Genomic DNA, 20,821 nt, shown 5'->3' with positions numbered 1-20,821 from the left:
TGCTAAGGTGCCCCCTGGGAATTGGTACTTCGCCCCTTGGGCAGTGCTGGGGCATAGACTGGCACTGCCAGGGTGCGAATGTCCAAGGGGCACCCCCTCACCACCCAACCCTCTGGGGGCTCCGATTGCCCCCCCCCCCCCCCCCGCCTTCATTCCAGCTGGTTCCAAGAAAGTGGAGAACTACTCCTAACAGGACAGGAGAGGCTCGCAGGCCCGAAGACTGCGGTCCTGGGATCATACGGAAACTTATAAAATTCTAACTGGATTAGACAGGGTAGAATCAGAAAGAATATTCCTGACGGTGGGGGAGTCCAGAACTAGGGGTCATAGTTTGAGGATAAGGGGTAAACCTTGTGGACCTGAGGTGAGGAGAAATTTCTTCACCCAGAGGGTGGTGAATGTGTGGAATTCACTCCCACAGAAAGTAGTTGAGGCCAAAACATTGTGATTTCATGAAGAAATTCGATTATAGTTCTTGGGACTAAAGGGATATGGAGAGAAGGGGGGATCAGGATATTGAATTTGATGATCAGCCATGAAGAAAATGAATGGCAGGGCAGGCTCGAAGGGCAAAATGGCTTCCTCTTGCTTCCAGTCTCTATGTTTTCATCCAGAGAGTTGTGATGGTCTGAAATTCCCTGTCTGAAAGGGTCGTAAAGGCAGAAACCCTCCAAGCATTTAAAAGGACTTGCACCTCAAGGTGCCGTAACCCTCAGTGCCATGGATGAAATGCTGGGAAATGGGATCAGGCTGGGTACCTTGTTTTTCAGAATGGACAGAAATGATCACGCAAATCAGCTTCCCATCCATTGACTCCGTCTACTGCCTCGGAAAAGCAGCCGGCATAATTAAGGATCCCACGCACCCTGCCTGTACATTCTTCTGTCAGGAGAAAGATACAAAAGTCTGAAACTCAAGAACAGCTTCTTCTCTGCTGCCATCAGACTTTTGAATGGACCTACCTCGCATTAAGTTGATCTTTCTCTGCATCCTAGCTATGACTAACACATTCTGCACCCTCTCCTTTCCTTCTCCCCTATGTACTCTATGAATGGTATGCTCTGTCTGTATAGCACACAAAAAACAATACTTTTCACTGTATCCCAATACTTGTGACAATAATAAATCAAATCTTTCTCTGCCATAAAACTTTAATGATCCTATAACTGCATCCGTCTGATTCTGCTCACTTTTCTATCCTCAATTTTTTTCAGTGCTCTACCATTGGTGGCTGCACAACAGAACTTTAAACGCCAAAATATCCTCAAACCCCTCTCCCCCTTTAAGATGCCACAACTTTGACCATTCTTTTGGACATCCATCTTACCGTTGCCTTATGTGACAGGTGGTCCCATTTCACTTTGTAATGTTTATGTGAAGTTTATTGAATCCCTGCAGTGCAGAATGAGGCCATTTGGCCCATCAAGGGCATAGATCAGCTAGATAGTCAATATCATTTCCCAAAGGTAGGGGAGACTAAAACTAGAGGGCATAGGTTTAAGGTGAGAGAGGAGAGATACAAAAGGGTCCAGAGGGACAATTTTTTCACACAGAGGGTGGTGAGTGTCTGGAACGAGCTGCCAGAGGCAGTAGTAGAGGCGGGTACAATTTTGTCTTTTAAAAAGCATTTTGACAGTTACATGGGTAAGATGGGTATAGAGGGATGTGGGCAAATTGGGACGAGCTTAGTGGTTAAAAAAAAGGGTGGCATAGACATGTTGGGCCGAAGGGCCTGTTTCCATGCTGTAAACCTCTATGTCTCTGTACGTCTGCACCGACCGTCTGAAAAGGCACTTTACCTAGACTCACATCCTTACCCTATTCCCGTAACCCCTTCTACACACAATGGCTAATCCACCTAACCTGCACATCTTTGGACTGCGGGAGGAAACCAGAGGAAACCCACACAGAACGGGGAGGACGTGCAGACTGCACACAGGGAGAGACCCGAGGCCAGAAGTGACCCCGGGTCCCTGGCGCTGTGAGGCAGTGGTGCTAACCACTGTGTCACCGTGCCCTCCTTACCTTGGGGCATTTGCTTCAGTTAAAGATGTTTTCCTTATGCGAGCTGTTTGAGGTTGTGGATTTGGAGAACACCATTTCTCTGATCTGCTATCGCATGTATCATTTTGAGCTCTGCATATCTCAGCACCCAGTCGGTTAACGGGAGCGTAAAACCACCCGAATTAATAAATGGATTATCGACATGCCTTTAGTTAACAATTGATAAAACTTCAGCTGGGGAGAAATGCTTAGATTGCACATGGTTCACGATGACCAGTTACAAAGATAATTAAAATCCAAGCCAGTCGTTGCCAGATGTTTAGTTTAATCTCAATTCATTAGCAAGGTTTGGAACACTTGTTAAATAGGTTTGTAATTTCTTTCCGAGCGACTTGCTCTTCCAGTCTGAGATGGAGCAGAAGCTGTTTCCTGTGTCTAGTGGGAGCCCCTCAGCACTCCTGTGGTGGAGTAGGAGTAAGGACTCAGAAGCAGAGCCAGAGTGTAGTGCTGGTGATTGGAGGCATCTACCCGGAAAACCACCTGAAACAAGAAAGATTAAAAAAAAATAAATCCTTGAACAAAGTTGATGAAAAGTCATTGGTCTGAGATGTTAACTCTGTTTCTTTCTCTCTCTCTCCACAGCTGCTGCATAGTGCTGTTTTGATTTGATTTATTATTGTCACATGTATCAGTATAAAGTGAAAAGCATTGTTTCTTGTGCGCTATACAGACAAACCATACCATTCATAGAGGGACGGCACAGTAGTACATTGGTTAGTGCTGCTGCTTCTCAGTGCCAGGGACCCGGGTTCGATTCCCGGCTTGGGTCACTGTCTGTGTGGAGTCTGCACGTTCTCCCCGTGTCTGCGTGGGTTTCCTCCGGGTGCTCCGGTTTCCTCCCACATTCTGAAAGACGTGCTGGTTAGGTGCATTGACCCGAACAGGCACCAGACTGTGGCAACTAGGGGAATTTCACAGTAAATTCATTGCAGTGTTAATGTAAGCCTTACTTGTGACTAATAAATAAACTTTAACTTTAGAGAAGGAAAGGAGAGGGTGCAGAATGTAGTGTTACAGTCATCGCTAGGGTGTAGAGAAAGATCAACTTAATATAAAGTAGGTCCATTCAAAAGTCTGACAGCAGCAGGGAAGAAGCTGTTCTTGAGTCGGTTGGTACGTGACCTCAGACTTTTGTACCTTTTTCCCGACGGAAGAAGGTGGAAGAGAGAATGTCCGGGGTGCGTGGGGTCCTTAATTATAGAAACATAGAAAAGAAACATAGAAACATAGAAAAGCTACAGCACAAAACAGGCCATTCGGCCCCACAAGTTGTGCTGAACATATCCCTACCTTTTAGGCCTACCTATAACCCTCCATCCTATTAAGTCCCATGTACTCATCCAGGAGTCTCTTAAAAGACCCTATTGAGTTTGCCTCCACCACCACTGACGGCAGCCGATTCCACTCGCCCACCACCCTCTGTGTGAAAAACTTCCCTCTAACATTTCCCCTATACCTACCCCCCAGCACCTTAAACCTGTGTCCTCTCGTAGCAGCCATTGCCACCCTGGGAAAAAGCCTCTGAGAGTCCACCCGATCTATGCCTCTCAACATCTTATATACCTCTATTAGGTCTCCTCTCATCCTTCGTCTCTCCAAGGAGAAAAGACCGAGCTCCCTCAGCCTATCCTCATAAGGCATGCCACTCAAATCCAGGCAACATCCTTTGCCTGGATCCTCTGCACCCTTTCAATCTTTTCCACATCCTTCCTGTAATGAGGCGACCAGAACTGAGCACAGTACTCCAAGTGCGGTCTGACAAGGGTCTTATATAGCTGCATCATTATCCCCGGACTCCTAAACTCAATCCCTCAATTGATAAAGGCCAGCACACCACACGCCTTCTTAACTACCTCCTCCACCTGTGGGGCCGATTTTAGAGTCCTATGGACCCGGACCCCAAGGTCCTTCTGATCCTCTACAGTACTAAGAGTCTTTCCCTTTATATTGTACTCCTTCATCCCATTTGACCTGCCAAAATGGACCACGACGCATTTATCTGGGTTGAAGTCCATCTGCCACTTCTCCGCCCAGTCTTGCATCCCATCTATGTCCCCCTGTAACTTCTGACATCCCTCCAGACTATCCACAACCCCACCAACCTTCGTGTCGTCGGCAAGCTTACCAACCCATCCCTCCACTTCCTCATCCAGGTCATTTATGAAAATGACAAACAGCAAGGGTCCCAGAACAGATCCCTGGGGCACTCCACTGGTGACCAACCTCCGTTTAGAAAAAGACCCATCTATACCTACTCTCTGCCTCCTTTCGGCAAGCCAGTTCTGGATCCACAGGGCAGCAGCCCCTTGGATCCCATGCCCTCTCCTGTTATGCTGGCTGCTTTGCCGAGGCAGCGGGAAGCGTAGACAGAATCAATGGATGGGAGGCTGGTTTTCACATATTTTGTCCATATTTCAGACACTCACGTCTGCAGCATTTAGTTAATGTTATAGAAACATAGAAACTAGAAGCAGGAGAAGGCCATTCGGCCCTTTGAGACTTTCAATTGCAATTCATGTCAATTTGTACGATGGTACATTTAGTCACAGTTTCAAGGACACGATTCAATAAAGAATCATTAAAAATATTTTAACTATTTTTCCTATCTTTATCCTTGCTATAAAAAGGTTGCAAGGCACCCTGAAGCTCATCAAACGTTTTAAGCACAGAAGTTTATTTAACCAGGAAAAATGGGAAGCGGATGAAGCAGGTAAACATCAAAACTACAAGCAGGAGGAGGCCATTCGGCCCTCTGAGCCTGCTCCGCCATTCATCTTGATCATGGCTGATCATCAAATTCAATATCCTGATCCCGCCTTCCTCCCGCATCCCTTTAGCCCCAAGAGCTATATCTAGTTTCTTCTTGAAATCAGACAACATTTTGGCCACAACTACATTCTGTGGGAGTGAATTCCACACATTCACCACCCTCTGGGTGAAGAAATTTCTCCTCACCTCAGTTCTAAAAGGTCTACCCCTTATCCTCAAACTATGACCCCTAGTTCTGGATTCCCCCACCATTGGGAACATTCTTTCTGAATCTAGCCTGTCTAACACTGTTAGAATTTTATAAGTTTCTATGAGATTCCTCCTCACTCTTCTAAACTCCAGTGAATATAATCCTAACCAACTTAGTCTCTCCTCATATGACAGACCTGCCATCCCAGGAATCAGCCTGGTAAACCTTCGCTGTACTCCCTCTATAGCAAGGACATCCTTCCTCAGACAAGGACACCAAAACTGCACACAATACTCCAGGTGTGGCCTCACCAACACCCTATACAATTGCAGCAAAACATCCCTATCTCTATACTCAAATCCTTTCGCCATGAAGGCCCACATACCATTTGCCTTCTTTACTGCCTGCTGTACCTGCGCGCTTACTTTCAGCAACTGATGCACGAGGACTCCAAGGTCTGGCTGAGTCTCTCTCAATTTACACCCATTGAAGTAATAATCTATCTTCCTATTATTGCTACCAAAGTGGATAACCTCACCTTTATCCACATTATACTGCATCTGCCATCTAGATGCCCACACACTCAGCCTGTCCAAATCACACTGAAGCATCTCTGCATCCTCCTCACAGCTCACCCTCCCACCCAACTTCACATCATCTGCAAATTTGGAGATAATGGGTGGGATTTTATGGCCTCGATCATCCTGAAACCGTAAAATCCCACCCAAGGTCAACGGATCTTTCCATGGGCCGCCCCTTGCCCGCTTGAATTGGTGGGTGGGATGCTAAAATTCTGGCCAATACATTCAGTTCCCTCTTCCACATCATTAATATATAATGTGAACAGTTGGGGTCCCAGCACAGATCCCTGCGGAACCCCACGAGTCACTGACTGCCAATAGGAAAAAGACCTATTCCAACTCTTGGCTTCCTATCTGCTAACTAGCTTTCAATCCATCTCAATACATTACCCGCAATCCCATGTGCTTTAACATTACATTGTACTCTGCTGAGTAACACCTTGCTCCTTTGTACGAATTGAAGAACTGTACTATTGTGACGCTACTGTGCCTTTAAGGAATGCATTGTAATCATGTTCCTTTGCAGGATGTTTCTAGCAGACCCAGGTAGTTGTCGGCACTGTTTTGTCTGTAACCGGTGTCCTCTGATTGTTACTGAAGCAGTATAATGGACATCATGTTCATTTTTAATCTGGCCTAATGCAGTGTCCTGAGGTTTTATGATCCTTTTGGAATTGCCGGGTGGAGCATGATTGACAGGTCAAGTGATGCCTGGGGTCAGTTTTTTTTCCACAGAAAAGTCCAAGGTTTTAATTTCATTTTTCTCAGCTGCTGTTTGGACTTGAGACAGAAAGCAGTGTCTCGGTCTCTGTCTCTCCAGAGGCATGCTGAAAGTGTCAGGACTGGGAAGCCTCAGAGTTTTAATCCAACATTGGAAGGACCAATTCACAACAGGTGTTTAAAAGCTGCAAACCCAGCATCACATGATTGGTCAGAACATTGAATACAGGAGTTGGGATGTTTTGTTGAAGTTGTACAAGACATTGGTAAGGCCACACTTGGAATACTGTGTACAGTTCTGGTCACCCCATTATAGAAAGGATATTATTAAACTAGAAAGAGTGCAGAAAAGATTTACTAGGATGCTACCGGGACTTGATGGTTTGAGTTGTAAGGAGAGGCTGGATAGATTGGAACTTTTTTCTCTGGAGCGTAGGAGGCTGAGTGGTGTTCTAAGAGGTCTGTAAAATAATGAGGGGCATAGATCAGCTAGATAGTCAATATCTTTTCCCAAAGGTAGGGGAGTCTAAAACTAGAGGGCATAGGTTTAAGGTGAGAGGGGAGAGATACAAAAGTGTTCAGAGGGGCAATTTTTTCACACAGAGGGTGGTGAGTGCCTGGAACAAGCTGCCAGAGGTAGTAGTAGAGGCGGGTACAATTTTGTTTTTTCAAAAGCATTTAGATAGTTACATGGGTAAGATGGGTATAGAGGGATATGGGCCAAATGTGGGCAATTGGGATTAGCTTAGGGGTTTTTAAGAAAAAGAAACAAACTGTGTCCCAATACTTTAACCTGCTGTTGTGAGACTTCTTACTGTTGTTATGATGTGCCAAGTGCTCATCCAAATACTTTTTAAAGGGTGTGAAGCATCCCTCCTCCACACCCTTTGGGGTTACCATTGATCAGAGACTCAACTGGACTCACCACATAAACACAGTGGTTACAAGAGCAGGTCAGAGACTAGGAATCCTGCGGTGAGTAAAACTCACCTCCTGACTCCCCAAAGCCTATCCACCATCTCCAAGGCACAAGTCAGGAGTGTGATGGAATACTCCCCACTTGCATGGATGGGTGCAGCTCCAACAACACTCAAGAAGCTTGAAATAATCCAGGACAAAGCAGCCCCGCTTGATTGGCACCACATCTACAAACATCCACTCCCTCCACCACCAACGCTCAGTAGCAGCAGTGTGTACTATCTACAAGATGCACTGCAGCAATTCACCAAAGATCCTTAGACAGCACCTTCCAAAATCCACGACCACTTCCATCTAGAAGGACAAGGGCAGCAGATACATGGGAACACCATCACCTGCAAGTTCCCCTCCAAGCCACTCATCATCCTGACTTGGAAATATATCGCCGTTCCTTCGCAGTTGCTGGGTCAAAATCCTGGAATTCCCTCCCTAACGGCATTGTGGGTGAACCCACAGCACGTGGACTGCAGCGATTCAAGAAGGCAGCTCACCACCACCTTCTCAAGGCAACTAGGGATGGGCAAAAATGCTGGCCAGCCAGCGACGCCCATGTCCCACGAATTAATAAAAACAAAACTCTCCCAGGCAGCGCATTCCAGACCGTCACCATACTCTGGGCAAATAATTTTTTCCTCACATTCCCCTAAAACCTCCTGCCCCTCATCTTGAATTATGTCCCCTTGTAACTGACCCTTCAACTAAGGGGAACAGCTGCTCCTTATCCACCCTGTCCATGTCCCTCATAATCTTGTACACCTCGATCAGGTCACCCCCTCAGTCTCCTCTGCTCCAGAGAAAACAACCCAAGACTATCCAACCTCTCTTCATAACTTAAATGTTCCATCCCAGGCAACATCCTGGTGAATCTCCTCTGCATCCCCTCCAGTGCAATCACATCCTTGCAATAATGAGGCGACCAGAACTGCATACAGTGCTCCAGCTGTGGCCTCACCAAAGCTCTATACAACTCCAATATGACTTCCCTGCTTTTTTGAAGTTTATTTATTAGTGTTACAAGTAGGCTTACATTAACACTGCAATGAAGTTAATGTGAAAACCCCTAGTCGCCACACTCCGGCACCTGTTCGGGTACACTGAGGGAGAATTTAGCATAGCCAGTGCACCTAACCAGCATGTCTTTCGGACTGTGGGAGGAAATCGGAGCACCTGGAGGAAACCCATGCAGACACGGGAAGAACGTGCAGACTCCACACAGACAGCGACCCTAGCTGTGAGGCAGCAGTGCGAACCACCATGCCGCGATTGATAAAGACAAGTCATAGAGTCATAGAAGTTTACAGCATGGAAACAGGCCCTTCAGCCCAACTTGTCCATGCCGCCCTTTTAAAAAAAAATCCCTAAGCTAATCCCAATTGCCCGCATTTGGCCCATATCCCTCTATACCCATTTTACCCATGTAACTGTCTAAATGCTTTTTAAAAGCCAAAATTGTACCCATCTCTACAACTGCCTCTGGCAGCTTGTTCCAGACACTCACCACCCTCTGTGTGAAAGAATTGCCCCTCTGGGCCCTTTAGTATCTCTCCCCTCTCACCTTAAACCAATGCCCTCTAGTTTTAGACTCCCCTACCTTTGGGAAAATATTGACTATCTAGCTGATTTGTGTCCCTCAGTATTTTATAGACTTCTATAAGATCACCCCTCAGCCTTCTGCGCTCCAGAGAAAAAAGTCCCAGTCTATCCAGCCTCTCCTTAAACCATCATGCCCTGGTAGCATCCTAGTAAATCTTTTCTGCACTCTTTCTAGTTTAGTATTTTCCTTTCTATAAGTGTCCCATATGCCTTTTTCACCACCCTACTAACATGCCCTTCCGCTTCCAGAGATCTGTGGACAAACACGCCAAGGTCCCTTTCTTCCTCAGAACTTCCTCGTGTCCTACCATTCATTGAGTACTTTCTTGTCAAATTACTCCTTCCAAAATGTATCACCCCACTCTTTTCAGGGTTAAATCCCACCTGCCACTTATCTGCCCAATCATAGGAGAAATCTCTTTACTCAGACAATGGTTAGAATGTAGCACTCAGAGAGGTGATGGCCTGGTGGTATTATCATTATAGACTATTAATCCAGAAACTCAGCCAATGCTCTGGGGACCCGGGTTCGAATCCTATCACGGCAGCTGGTGGCATTTGAATTCAATAAAAAATATCTGGAATTAAGAATCTACCGATGACCATGAAATCATTGCCGATTGTCGGAAAAATCTATCTGGTTCACTAATGTCCTTTAGGGAAGGAAATCTGCCGCCCTTACCTGGTCTGACCTACATGTGACTCCAGAGCCACAGCAATGTGGTTGACTCTTTAGGGATGCGTAATAACTGCTGGCCCAGCCAGAAATGTCCACATCCCATCAATGAATAAAAAAAAATAAAGTTCTGGTAAATTTTTCTGAAGTTTAAATGTAGATTGGCAGTAAATGTTGGCCAGCCAGCGACACCCATATCCCACGAATGAATTTAAAAAACTCACTGACACAGGGAGCAGTTGAGATTAAGAGTAGAGGCACAGGAGATGAACACATGAAGGGGAGAGGAAAACTATACTGATGAAGGGGACTGGGAGGGAGAATCATCCGAAGGATAAACACAATAATAAATCAAATCAAAACAGCAACAGAGAATCCCGTTCTGTGAATCGGGGCGGGTGTGGCGGTAAAATTCAGGCCATTAAGTTGATCTTTCTCTACACCCTACCTGTGAATGTAACACTACGTTCTGCACCCTCTCCTTTCCTTCTCCCCAATGTACTCTATGAACGGTATGCTTTGTCTGCATAGTGCACAAGAAACAAACTGTGTCCCAATACATGTGACAATAATAAATCAAATCAAAACCAGCCAGGGCCATTTGAACCCAAATGTTTTGTTTCTGCTCTGTAAGTTCTACGAAAGAGATAAAGGATGATTCTGCGATCGAGAACTCCTGCTGGGGTAGGGGGAGTCACAGGAAACGGTAACTTTCTGCAACTTTGAAAGACTGTAAACGGATGTTTAGCAGAAGGAAGGAATGATGTGACTGGCTTTTCCACCTGAGCAAATTGCATGGTTTGTAGAATCGAAGCCGTTTACCCTCTCACTCTGCTGAAGAATGATTATCACTCACGTTAACACATTCATGAAAGGGGACGTAACCAAGATTCCGCCAGTAATCAGCAGTTCTGAAGTGGACCTTGTACAATCCTGGGACAAAGTCAGCTTCGGTGGTTAGGTTGTGGGCTTCTCCATTCACTCCTGTAACCCTGCAACACAAACGACAGAATGAAGGAACACTTACACATAAACTGCACATCGAGTCATAGCCAAAATTTGCCTTCCAAGTCTGAAGTAGCTGGAGTTCAGGGACAGATTGAAGGGTCAGTCAGGAAGGGACATAGGTTCAAGGTGAGGGCAGGAAGATTAGGGGGATGTGAGGAAAAACCTTTTTACCCAGAGGGCGGTGACGGTCTGGAATGCGCTGCCTGGGAGGGTGGTGGAGGTGGGTTGCCGCACATCCTTTAAAATGTATCTGGATGAGTACTTGGCACATCATAACATTCAGGGCTATGGGCCAAGTGCTGGCAGATGGGATTATCATAGAAGAATCATAGAAGGGGGTTGGAGTTTAAGAGCCATGGGGTTATGCTGCAACTGTACAGGACCTTGGTGAGACCACATTTGGAATACTGTGTGCAGTTCTGGTCACCTCACTATAAGAAGGATGTGGAAGCGCTGGAAAGAGTGCAGAGGAGATTTACCAGGATGCTGCCTGGTTTGGAGGGTAGGTCTTATGAGGAAAGGTTGAGGGAGCTAGGGCTGTTCTCTCTGAAGCGGAGGAGGCTGAGGGGAGACTTAATAGAGGTTTATAAAATGATGAAGGGGATAGATAGAGTGAACGTTCAAAGACTATTTCCTCGGGTGGATGGAGCTATTACAAGGGGGCATAACTATAGGCTTCATGGTGGGGGATATAGGAAGGATATCAGAAGTAGGTTCTTTACGCAGAGAGTGGTTGGGTGTGGAATGGACTGCCTGCAGTGATAGTGGAGTCAGACACTTTAGGAACATTTAAGCGGTTATTGGATAGGCACATGGAGCACACCAGGATGGTAGGGAGTGGGATAGCTTGATCTTGGTTTCAGATAAAGCTCGGCACAACATCGTGGGCCGAAGGGCCTGTTCTGTGCTGTACTGTTCTATGTTCTATGTTCTATGTTCTAATCCCTACAGTGCAGAAGGAGGCCATTCGGCCCATCGAGTCTGCACTGACCACAATCCTACCCAGGCCGTATCCCCGCAACCCCACATATTTACCCTGCTCATCCCCTGACATTAGGGTCAATTGAGCATGGCCAATCCCCCTAACCCACACATTTTTGGTCTGTGGGAGGAAACCGGAGCACCCGGAGGAAACCCACGCAGACACGGGGAGAACGTGCAGACTCCACACAGACAGTGACCCAAGCCGGGAATTGAACCCGGGTCCCTGGCGCTGTGAGACAGCTGTGCTAACCCACTGTGCTACCGTGCCGCATGATCTGTGTCCTGCCCGCTACGATTCCCGTGGTGGGCAGGATGGGAAAATTCCACCCAATATCTGCCCAATCATTGGTCAGGAGCAGCACAGCTGAACGACGCTGTGGCATCTTCATCGATGGACAACCTCGGCGAGTGGGTGGGCCGTGTGAGGGGGCCGTGTGAGGGGGCCGTGTGAGTGGGCCGTGTGAGTGGGCCGTGTGAGGGGGCCGTGTGAGTGGGCCGTGTGAGGGGGCCGTGTGAGTGGGCCGTGTGAGTGGCCCTCCTCCATCTCAGTGGGTCACAAGACTGAAATCGGGCGTGTTCACTCACCGTGACCCCGTGAATAAGATTAAATACATTTAATACACGCCAAATATTCCATAACGAGTTATAGAAAATGCTTCATTTTTTAATAGAACTGTCATCAACAACAGCACGGTGACACAGTGGTTAGCACTACTGCCTCACAGCGCCAGGGACGCGGGTTCGATTCCTGGCTTGGGTCACTGTCTGTGTGGAGCCTGCACGTTCTCCCCCGTGTCTGCGTGGGTTTCCTCCGGGTGCTCCGGTTTCCTCCCACAGTCCAAAGATGTGCGGGTCAGGTGGATTGGCTGTGATAAATTGACCCTAGTGTCAGGCGGATCAGTAGGGTAAGTATGTGGGGCTACGGGATTAGAGCCTGGGTGGGATTGTGGTCGGTGCAGACTCGATGGGCCGAATGGCCTCCTTCTGCACTGTAGGGTTTCTATGATTCTATGATTATGAACTTCAAATGGTAAAAACGAAAGGAATATTGAAGCTTTGGACACAGAGGGAGCGCACGGCTCTCACAGTCAGTGTTGTGAGCAATCAGCACCCACCTCACTTCTCTCACCCTCACTTTACGTGCGAATCGCTTCAGTCACACCGGGAGGAAAAAAACTACACGGATGGGAATCAGCGGAATGTGGTGACCCTGCGCCTGGCAACGGTCAACAAAATGTCTCGTGAGGGCCACACTCAGAACCCAGATAGGCCGCATGTGGCCCCTGGGCCACCAATTCACAGAATCACAGAATACCACAGTGCAGAAGAGGCCCTTCAGCCCATCGAGTCTGCACCGGCGCATGAAAGGCCCTGACCTGCCACCTAATCCCACTTGCCAGCACTTGGCCCATAGCCCTGAATGTTATGATGTGCCAAGTGCTCATCCAGGTACTTTTTAAAGGGTGTGAGGCCTCCACCACCCTCCCAGGCAGTGCATTCTAGACCGTCACCAGCCTCTGGGTAAAAAGGTTTTCCTCAAATTCCCCTTAACCCTCCCACCCCTCACTTTTAACTTGTGTCCCCTCATAACTGACCCTTCAACTAAGGGGAACAGCTGCTCCCTATCCACGTCCCTCATAATCTTGTACACCTCGATCAGGTCGCCCCCTCAGTCTTCTCTGCTCCAGAGAAAACAACCCAAGCCTATCCAACCCCTCTTTATAACATAAATGTTCCATCCCAGACAACATCCTGGTGAATCTCCTCTGCACCCCCTCCAGTGGAACCACATTCTTCCGATAATGTGGCGACCAGAACGGCACACAGTGCTCCAGCTGTGGCCTCGCCAGAGTTATCATAGAAATCATAGAAACCCTACAGTGCAGAAACAGGCCATTCGGCCCATCGAGTCTGCACCGACCACAGTCCCACCCAGGGCCCTACTCCCATATCCCTACACATATTACCCACTAATCCCTCTAACCTACACATCTCAGGACACTAAGGGGCAATTTTAGCATGGCCAATCAACCTAACCCGCACATCTTTGGACTGTGGGAGGAAACCGGAGCACCCGGAGGAAACCCACGCAGACACGAGGAGAATGTGCAAACTCCACACAGACAGTGACCCAAGCCAGGAATCGAACCCAGGTCCCTGAAGCTGTGAAGCAGCAGTGCTAACCACTGTGCTACCGTGCCGCCCAACTCCATCATGACCTCTCTGCTTTTGTAATCTATACCCCGATTGATAAAGCCGAGTGTGCCATATGCCTTTTTCACCAGCCTATTAACCTGCCTTTCCGCCCTCAGAGATATTTTTCGCCTTCAGAGATCAGTTTTACATCCACCTGAGTGGGCCGGCAGGGCTTCAGTTTAATATCACATCTAAAATTCGGCACCTCTGACAGTGCAGCATTCCTTCAGCGCTGCACTGAGGTTGCCCGCCTTGCTTTTGTCCACAGGGGCCTGGAGAGGGATCTGAACCCACTGCCTGACGTGGAAGGTGAACGTGCATCTCACTGAGACGCAACTGACGCCAATATGGGTGGCACTGCACAAAGAACAAAGAACAGATGTGGAGGGCTCTGATGAGCCTTTCTGCCGCTCCTGCACTCACCCAGTGCTGAGCTGATGCCAGCTCTGGTCTTCATTCCTTCGGTACATTTCCATATGGAGGTCTGAAGCTGCCGTGCCGTTGATTGCATTAAGGACTTTGATGATAACAGGGCATTTAACATCACTGCCACCATGACCCTGAAACAGACAGATACAGACAACAGCTCATCAATTATATCCATTCATTGAGGCAAAGAGAGAAAAGTGAAACCAAAAGTCCCTCAAAATCTCTCATTCAACATTTCATAAAATACCGGCTAGGTACTTCTCAGGGGCAGCACGGTGGCACAGTGGTTAGCACTGCTGTCCCACACGCCAGGGACCCGGGTTAAGAACATAAGAACTAGGAGCAGGAGTAGGCCACCTGGCCCCTCGAGCCTGCTCCGCCATTCAATAAGATCATGGCTGATCTTTTTGCGGACTCAGCTCCACTTACCCGCCTGCTCACCATAACCCTTAATTCCTTTACTGTTCAAAAATCTATCTATAAAAACATTCAGTGAGGTAGCCTCAACTGCTTCACTGGGCAGGGAATTCCACAGATTCACAACCCTTTGTGCGAAGAAGTTCCTCCTCAACTCAGTCCTAAATCTGCTTCCCCTTATTTTGAGGCCATGCCCCCTAGTTCTAGTTTCACCCGTCAGTGGAAACAACCTCCCTGCTTCTATCTTATCTATTCCCTTCATAATCTTATATGTTTCTATAAGATCCCCCCTCATTCTTCGGTTCAATTCCAGCCTCGGGTCACTGTCTGTGTGGAGTCTGCACGTTCTCCCCGTGTCTGCGTGGGTTTCCTCCGGGTGCTCTGGTTTCCTCCCACAGTCCAAAGATGTGCGGGTCAGGTTGATTGGCCATGCTAAATTAATCATAGTGTCAGGGGGATTAGCAGGGTAAATATGAGAGGTTACAGGGCCTGGGTGGGATTGTGGTCGGTGCAGGCTCGATGGGCCGAATGGTCTCTTTCTGCACTGTAGGGATTCTATGATAATAAGTCACCAAAAATATTTGGCTTAACGTGGGATGGGATAGAGGCACAAGAAACGGAGTTTAGTAGTTATGAGGATATTGGGGATATTTCATTTTATTTACTTTGCTTTACAGGCCCATTCAAGATGGCACTGGAATGTGGTGACTTCTTGCGAGCTGTCCCCAGCATACCCTTATCTTTTACTCTCGATCTCCCTCTTCTTTCCTTCTTCCCGATGTGCTCTATAAACGGTATGTTTTGTCTGTATAGCGCACAAGAAACGATACTTTTCACTGTATCCCGATACGTGACAATAATAAATCAAATCAAATCAAATCAGTGAGGCTTACTGCTTTTTATATATAAAAAATATGGGATATTATGGGACCAGGAAGAGGCCATTCAGCCCCTTGAGTCCATTGCTGCACCATTCAGATAGACCATGGCTAACCTGTATTTTATCTACAAGTACACGCCTTGCTTCCATTTCCCCGAACGCAACACTTTTTACTCATTCACGGGTGATGGGCGTCACTGGCCGACCAGCATTTATTGCCCATCCCTAGTTGCCCGAGGACAGTTGAGAGTCAACCACATTGCTGTGGCTCTGGAGTCACATGTAGGCCAGACCGGGTAAGGACTGCAGATTTCCTTCCCTAAAGGACATGAGTGAACCAGATGGGTTTTTACGACAATCCATTACTGACACCCTGGCTGGGATTTTATGAACTCGAGGCCAATGGAGAATTCTGTTCTGCACGCCTCGCCCCACCCCGATTCCATGGCGGCATGCCAGTAAAATTCTGGAAGCAGTTTTTATTCTGGAATGATTTAATCAATTGAATTTTAGGTTTCTTAATCGCGTGACAGGATTTGAATTAATGACTCTTGGTTACTAGTCTAGTAACGTAGCCACCATACTAACATTCTGCAGATGAAACGTGCATTCGAGGAGCCAACCTGTGCATCATCCTTACGTTTTATTTTGTATTATCAAAGCCTCGTGTCACTGGAGTTAGGATAGTCAGGGAAAAAAAACAATGCTATAATCTATTAATATGTTAGCTTGACTCATGGAACCATGTGCCATGTGCCGCCCTATGATACGTTCATTACTGAGACAAGCTTTGGAGTCCAGACTTATCAACTGGAATTTAAATTCCACCCTGGGATTTGAACGCATGTCCCCAGTGCAATAGTCTGGTGCCTCTGGACATTAACACTCATGCCACAAAATTCTTTTCCAATCAGATGGAGTGACTTTGTATCTTAACCAGCATTAAGGTGGCTTATTTCCATCTCTGTAGCATCATCTGCCTCCACTCTTCATTCAGAAATGTGGCTCAGTGGGTAGCACCCTCGCCTCTGAGTCAGGAAGTTGTGGGTTCAAGTCCCATTTCAGAAACTTGAGTAAACGATGACACTCCGGTACAGTACAGCACTGAGGAGGTGCTGGATAGTTGGGAGGTACAGCTTCTCAAACGAGGTGATAAACTGAGGTCCCATCCCCTCTCGCAGGCGCGGGGCAAAGGATTCTGTCATGGCTTTGAAAATAATCAGGGAGTTTACCCTGGTGACTGTGCAATCTCTAACCCTCAATCATCATCACAAAATCAGATTATCCGATCGGCATCACATTACTGTTTGGGGGAGCTTGCCACATTACAACGCGGATGGCACGGTGACACAGTGGTTAGCACTGCTGCCTCACAGCGCCAGGAACCTGGGTTAAGTTCCCAGCTTGGGTCACTGTCTGTGCGGAGTCTGCACGTTCTCCCTTACACACCATGTGAGTGCCTAGTTCAGACTGACATTAGGGTGCTGTATTGTTGGAATTGTCATTTATTTTGGGTGGGGCATTAAACAGAGGAGCCATGTATTGGGGCAGGCGGATATGAAAGGTCACATGTCTTCTCCCTAACAAAGAACAAAGAACAAAGAACAATACAGCACAGGAACAGGCCCTTCGGCCCTCCAAGCCCGCGCCGCTCCCCGGTCCAGGATTGAATCCTGAATCCAGGATCCCCGCCCAATTTTCCAGCCTATCTACATCCTAATATCCTATCCACCGAGCTGTCCCTCACAGCTACGATGCTTTGTTCTGACTTGTCTGACTTCACCCCAGTAAAGTGTTGAAAGCTTTAACCGTGTCCTGGTTACCGCTAGACTTGACTATTCCAATGCATTCCTGAATGACCTCCCCCATTTTACCCTCTGTAAACTTGAGGTCATCTTTGAACTTTCCCCCTCTCACCTTGAACCTGTGCTCCCTTGTAATTGACACTTCCACCGTGGGAAAAAGCCTTTGACTATCCACCCTGTCTATGCCTCTCATAATTTTGTAGACCTCTATCAGGTCTCCCCTCAGCCTCCGTCTTTCCAGTAAAAACACTCCTCATTTATTCAACCTCTCCTCATAGTCAACACCCTCGAGACCAGGGAACATCCTGGTGAACCTTCTTTGCACTCTCTCCAAAGCTTCCACGTTCTTCTGGTAGTGTGGTGACCAGAACTGCCAGCAATACTCCAAATAATGAGTATAATAATCGGTATATACCTTAGTGTTATTTGATTATTAAATAATCTTTTGGACATTCCTTCCCACCCCTCAAAGTTAGCATTGTTCCACATTGAACACAAATAAAGGGCAATTCTTCAATTCAATACTTCCAATAATCTCTCCCTCAATGTCAACAAAACGAAGGAGATTGTCATCGACTTCAGGAAGCATAAAGGAGAACATGCCCCTGTCTACATCAATGGGGCCGAAGTAGAAATGGTCGAGAGCTTCAAGTTTTTAGGTGTCCAGATCACCAACAACCTGTCCTGGTCCCCCCCATGCTGACACTACAGTTAAGAAAGCCAACAAACGCCTCTACTTTCTCAGAAGACAAAGGAAATTTGGCATGTCAGCTACAACTCTCACCAGCTTTGACAGATGAACCATAGAAAGCATTATTTCTGGTTGTATCACAGCTTGGTATGGCTCCTGCTCTGCCCAAGACCGCAAGAAACTACAAAGGATTATGAATGAAGTCCAAACCAGCCTCCCATCCATTGAATCTGTCTACACTTCCTGCTACCTTGGAAAAGCAGCCAACATAATTAAGGACCCCACGCACTCCGGACATTCTCTCTTCCACCTTCTTCCGTCGGGAAAAAGGTAGAAAGATCTGAGGTCACGTACCAATTGACTTGGAAACAGTTTCTTCCCTGCTGCCATCAGACTTTTGGATGGACTTACCTTGCATTAAGTTGATATTTCTCTACATCCTAGCTATGACAGTAACACTACATTCTGCACCCTCTCCTTTCCTTCTCTATGAACAGTATGCTTTGTCTGTAGAGCGCGCAAGAAACAATACTTTTCACTGTATGTTAATACATATGACAATAATAAATCAAATCAAATCAATATGGTGAGGCAGTCGCAGGGAGCGCAGGTACATGGATGGTGGGCTTACGAATCAGTGATCTTCCAAACCATAAGAATGTTCTCCTGTTGAGGTAGAACCTGACCAATCATGGCTTTCAAAGAAGGAATGAGATCATTTTCTGGAGAGGACATGTTTACAGGGCAAGGGGATGTGACTCGCTGGTTTGCACTTGCAGAGAGCCAGCATGGAATCTGTGGGCTGATTGGCCTCCTTCTGTCAATCCATGATGCACCAAGATCAGATCGCTGCCCTTCATAGAAAGAACAAATCATCCGGCCATCAACTCATTGGCCGGGATTTTACCGCCTTGCTCGGGCGAGACTGGAAATCCCCCCCCGAGGTCAACGGAGATTTCTGTTGTCGGATCCTCGCCCCCGCCGGTTCCGTGGCGGGGGAGGTGGTACAGTTCCGGCCATTGTTGCCGTGGGAGCTTGCTATGTGAAAGTTGGCTGCTGTGTTTCTTGTATCGATGCAGCAACTACACTGGCCCCCTCAAAGGTGTTATTTGAGGAGTCTTCTCGCTGTGTTCTAGCCAGTATTGTTACTTCAACCTTGTGACTGGCGTGAGGTTTGAACCCACAACATTCCTGACTCAGGGGTGGGAGTGCTACCCGCTGAAGCACTGAGAATGATAGCACTGTATGTTGAAGTAGAGATTTTGTTCTTATCCGTGGGCATCACTGGCTGGGCATTTATTGCCCATTCCTAATTGCCCCTGAACTGAGTGTCTCACTCGGCCATTTCAGAGGGTAGTTAAGAGTCAACCACATTGCTGTGGCTCTGGAGTCACCTCTCGGCCAGACCAGGTAAGGACGACAGATTTCCTTCCCTAAAGAATATTGGTGAACCAGGTGGGTTTTAAATTTTAATCTTTAAATTCCAGGTTTTTAAAAATTGAATTCGGACCAGGGTCCCCATAGCATTATCTCCTTATTTATTAATCACAAGTAGGCTTGCATTAACACTGCAATGAAGTTACTGTGAAAATCCCCTCGTCGCCACACTCTGGCGCCTGTTCGGGTAACACTGAGGGAGAATTTAGCACGGCCAATGCACCTAACCAGCACGTCTTTTGGACTGTGGGAGGAAACTGGAGCACCCGGAGGAAACCCACGATGACACGAGGAAAACGTGCAGACTCCACAGAGACAGTGACCCAAGCCGGGAATCGAACCTGGGTCCCGGGCGCTGTGAGGCAGCAGTGCTAACCGCAGTGCCAGCCCATGCATCAAATGCATGGGGTTATGGGCCTGGGTGGGCTTGTGGTCAGTGCAGATTTGATGGGTCGAATGGCCTCCTTCTGCACTGTGGGGATCCGATGATTCTGTGTCACACTAAACAGGCTGGCTTCTTCAAGCACATTTGAGAAAAGGAAGACACAGCAGGCGCTGGTGCTCTGTTAAAGGCCAGCCCCTGATGAGAAACACTTACCTGTGCTGTGCCTCTGCTAAGGGAGGTCAGGGCGAAGATGAGGAACAGTGTGAGACGCTGCATTTTGCCTTCTCCTGTGTAAGCCCCTGGCAGAAGGTGAGATGGGATTTCTGAATGGGGATATTTTATAGTTCAGCTTTGACCAGGTCAGCTGCTCTCTAACCCACAAACTGCTGCCTCAGGATGTTGCCACAGTCAACACTGAGAGAATAAGTAACCCGGAGAAAGAGGCAGTTTATCTGACATTCTGCCAAAACCCAAAGCCCTCCCTCAACATAGTTTCTGAGATTTGAAAAAAAGGCATGGATCCATCAAAGTGCGGTTTTTTGCCAAAGTCCACACTTTATATTCAGGTTGTTGTTCAACATTTTGAAGACCGCTTCCTTCCTATCGATTTGAGATTTTCTTTTTCAATGAAGTTGGCACTCATTTTTAAAATTTCAGACTGACTGCAACCTCCCAAAGCCGTGTCACCTCTCCCACCCAGAAGGACAAGGGCGGCAGACGCATGGGAACACCACCACCTGCAAGTTTTGATTTGCTTGGTTTATTATTGTCACATGTATAAGTATACAGTGAAAAGTATTATTTCTAGCGCGCTATACAGACAAAGCATACCGTTCATAGAGAAGGAAAGGAGAGAGTGCAGAATGTAGTGTTACAGTCATAGCTCGGGTGTAGAGAAAGATCAACTTAATGCGAGGTAGGTCCATTCAAAAGTCTGACAGCAGCAGGGAAGAAGCTGTTCTTCAGTCGGTTGGTACGTGACCTCAGACTTTTGTATATTTTTCTCAACGGAAGAAGG

The 20,821-nt window shown here is 47.3% G+C and overlaps 1 protein-coding gene across 1 annotated transcript; it reads right to left on the bottom strand.

The window, feature by feature from the left end:
* Positions 1 to 2,309: 2,309 nt before the first annotated feature.
* On the bottom strand, positions 2,310 to 20,166 carry ttr (transthyretin (prealbumin, amyloidosis type I)). Its single transcript, XM_078217005.1, has 4 exons — positions 20,017 to 20,166; positions 14,183 to 14,319; positions 10,428 to 10,563; positions 2,310 to 2,544 (listed from the first exon to the last, which is right to left on the bottom strand). The coding sequence occupies exons 1-4, from the start codon at positions 20,077 to 20,079 to the stop codon at positions 2,440 to 2,442; spliced, it is 441 nt and encodes a 146-aa protein (XP_078073131.1). The 5' UTR covers positions 20,080 to 20,166; the 3' UTR covers positions 2,310 to 2,439.
* Positions 20,167 to 20,821: the final 655 nt, after the last annotated feature.

This window comes from Mustelus asterias, chromosome 7, assembly GCF_964213995.1.
Source record: "Mustelus asterias chromosome 7, sMusAst1.hap1.1, whole genome shotgun sequence".
Lineage (NCBI taxonomy): Eukaryota > Metazoa > Chordata > Chondrichthyes > Carcharhiniformes > Triakidae > Mustelus > Mustelus asterias.
The sequence above is the reverse complement of the archived record's forward strand: the minus strand, read 5'-3'. Positions and strand labels throughout refer to the sequence as shown.

What these genes read in the sequence shown, in the direction of transcription:
- ttr (XM_078217005.1), bottom strand. Translation starts at nt 20,079, where the DNA reads ATGCAGCGTCTCACACTGTTCCTCATCTTCGCCCTGACCTCCCTTAGC. An exon ending in TGGCATCAGCTCAGCACTGG is followed by an intron (nt 10,564 to 14,182) that starts GTGAGTGCAGGA and finishes TTTGTGTTGCAG; the next exon opens with GGTTACAGGAGTGAATGGAG. An exon ending in CCTTTCATGAATGTGTTAAC is followed by an intron (nt 2,545 to 10,427) that starts GTGAGTGATAAT and finishes TTCTTGTTTCAG; the next exon opens with GTGGTTTTCCGGGTAGATGC.